Consider the following 2,137-nt stretch of genomic DNA (forward strand, 5'->3'; position numbering starts at 1 on the left):
CAGCTGCTGTGAAGGTTTCAACTAGAAGCTATTGTTTTACGTAAGTCTTAGTGTTTACAGACCAAATGCAACGCCGTCTATTTCGCTATTCTTTAATAATGTTTTTTTCTCAAAGTTCATTTCAAAATAATGAATTTAAAATAGTTATAATAATATAACATATATAATATTATAGCTGCCTGTTAGTGTGGCACGCGCGCTGGACTGTCGATCGATGGTTTTAGGTTCCAAACCTTCCATTCCGCGTCGTTTTTCGGGAGGTTTAGGCTAGGATGTAATTATCTTTAAATATGAACGAACCTCCGAGAGTTACATAATAAAATAATTTTATTTCTTTCTAAATATTGGTGTATTAAGAAAAGTTTATATAGTTAGTTGTGTTTCCTGTTCATGATATTGTTTTTGTAGAAATTAATGTATAAGTTATTGTTGTTTTTTTTAGAGCCATTCACTGACATTGCTGTTTATTGACACCTGAAAGGATCCAACATGTCTGTCTCAGCTTTTACGTTCCTAGTGCTTAGTGCCATAAATGTCATTTGGGCCATAGGTAAATATCTACCACTTGTGTCTTTTATATTTAGTACTAGCCAGATATTAACTATAGTCACTGATATAGTGCCATAGGTAAATATCTTCCACTTGTGTCTTTTATATTTAGTACTAGCCAGATATTAACTATAGTCACTGATATAGTGCCATAGGTAAATATCATCCACTTGTGTCTTTTATATTTAGTACTAGCCAGATTTTAACTATAGTCACTGATATAGTGCCATAGGTAAATATCTTCCACTTGTAAATTTATTGTTTAACTACGAGAAAGTTAACATTTTTAGGCGGATGTGAATTTTATGATTAAAATGTTATATACGTTTTTCTGACTATTGATTAAAAACTATTCATTTGTGTGGCGATGTCAATTGTTTTCGTTACAGATATTAAAGTGAGTCTGGACAACACTAAGGTATATACCCCAATAGCTTCCAAAAATAAACTCTATTACATCTCTAAGTCTAACTTTGTCAGTTACACCCAGGCCAGCACCTGGTGCTCACAGAATGGAGGAGGCTACCCAGCAGAGATCGATACCGCCGAAGAGCTTGGATTAATTGAACAGTACGCGTCTTCTACTAACTTGGACAGAATCTTCATCGCAGGCACTGATGCCAAGAAAGACGGCGTATTTTTTAGTCAACGAACTGGAGCATTCATACACATTTACAACTGGGCCAACGGAGAACCCAATAATGATGGTGGAGTAGAAGACTGTCTAGAGTTGTACGGCAATGGACAGGGCAGGGTGAATGATACCCCATGCAACAGAGCCTCAATCTCCCACTATGTTCTCTGCGAGCTTGATCTATTTTAGAAAAGTTCCCAAAGCAGATTGATGCAAATAAAAATAAAAAAAATCAAAGATAATCTGTGTTTCTTTTTTTTTTCTTTTCTTTTGCGAGTTTTTTAAAATATATTTTTTTAAATAAATTTCTTTTGTTTCCCAATCTTTCTGGTTGGGCCTGAGCTAAAAAGCTAGGTAGGATATTGTAGTCAGAGTGTTGTTATGGTGTGTGTGTGTGTGTTGCTATGGTGACGGTAGGAGGACGTTAGCGATTGGTTGTGAATGATGCTACATAGATGACCTTGTCGTCGTTTTAGTTAGGACAGACGACTCCAGACTGAAAGTTTGTGTTATTAGAGTGAAATAGATTTTGTTTCAAAAATATATTACTTAAGTGTCTTTTGTGTATTTTATCTCATGTTGACTTAATTTTTGTCTAAATTATACTAAAAGTGTTGTTTTTTGTTTTTTTTCAAAAAAGGAAAATACTCAAGTTATTTATTAGTTAAGATGTAATACGATTAGAACGGTTTAGTTGTCTTCCAGCAGTTTGATGCTACAAGTGAACGACTGGTAACATTATATTGGTGTCAGAAGAAAGATGGAGAATTGAACAGAATATTGTGTTAGAGTGAAGGACAACAAAATACTGGTGTCAGAAGAGAACGTCTTCTATTAAAACGTCTTCTATTAAAACGTCTTCTATTAAAACATTGTCCCTAAAGTGAACAAACACATACATACTTTTCTCTAAATAACAAATCAATGTTAAATCTGAATCTAAAACCACGCTGT

At 34.2% G+C, this 2,137-nt stretch overlaps 1 protein-coding gene across 1 annotated transcript; it reads left to right on the forward strand.

Annotated features, from left to right (window-relative positions):
• LOC106070022 (pulmonary surfactant-associated protein D-like) lies at nucleotides 1–1,409 on the forward strand. Its single transcript, XM_013229831.2, has 3 exons — nucleotides 1–40; nucleotides 443–550; nucleotides 939–1,409. The coding sequence occupies exons 2-3, from the start codon at nucleotides 490–492 to the stop codon at nucleotides 1,370–1,372; spliced, it is 495 nt and encodes a 164-aa protein (XP_013085285.1). The 5' UTR covers nucleotides 1–40; nucleotides 443–489; the 3' UTR covers nucleotides 1,373–1,409.
• The last annotated feature ends 728 nt before the right edge of the window (nucleotides 1,410–2,137 follow it).

This window comes from Biomphalaria glabrata, chromosome 6, assembly GCF_947242115.1.
Source record: "Biomphalaria glabrata chromosome 6, xgBioGlab47.1, whole genome shotgun sequence".
Lineage (NCBI taxonomy): Eukaryota > Metazoa > Mollusca > Gastropoda > Planorbidae > Biomphalaria > Biomphalaria glabrata.

Excerpts from the sequence above, each read along its gene's own strand:
- LOC106070022 (XM_013229831.2), top strand. The coding sequence starts at position 490 with ATGTCTGTCTCAGCTTTTACGTTCCTAGTGCTTAGTGCCATAAATGTC. Across the intron at positions 551-938 it reads AAATGTCATTTGGGCCATAG|ATATTAAAGTGAGTCTGGAC; the intron begins GTAAATATCTAC and ends TTTTCGTTACAG.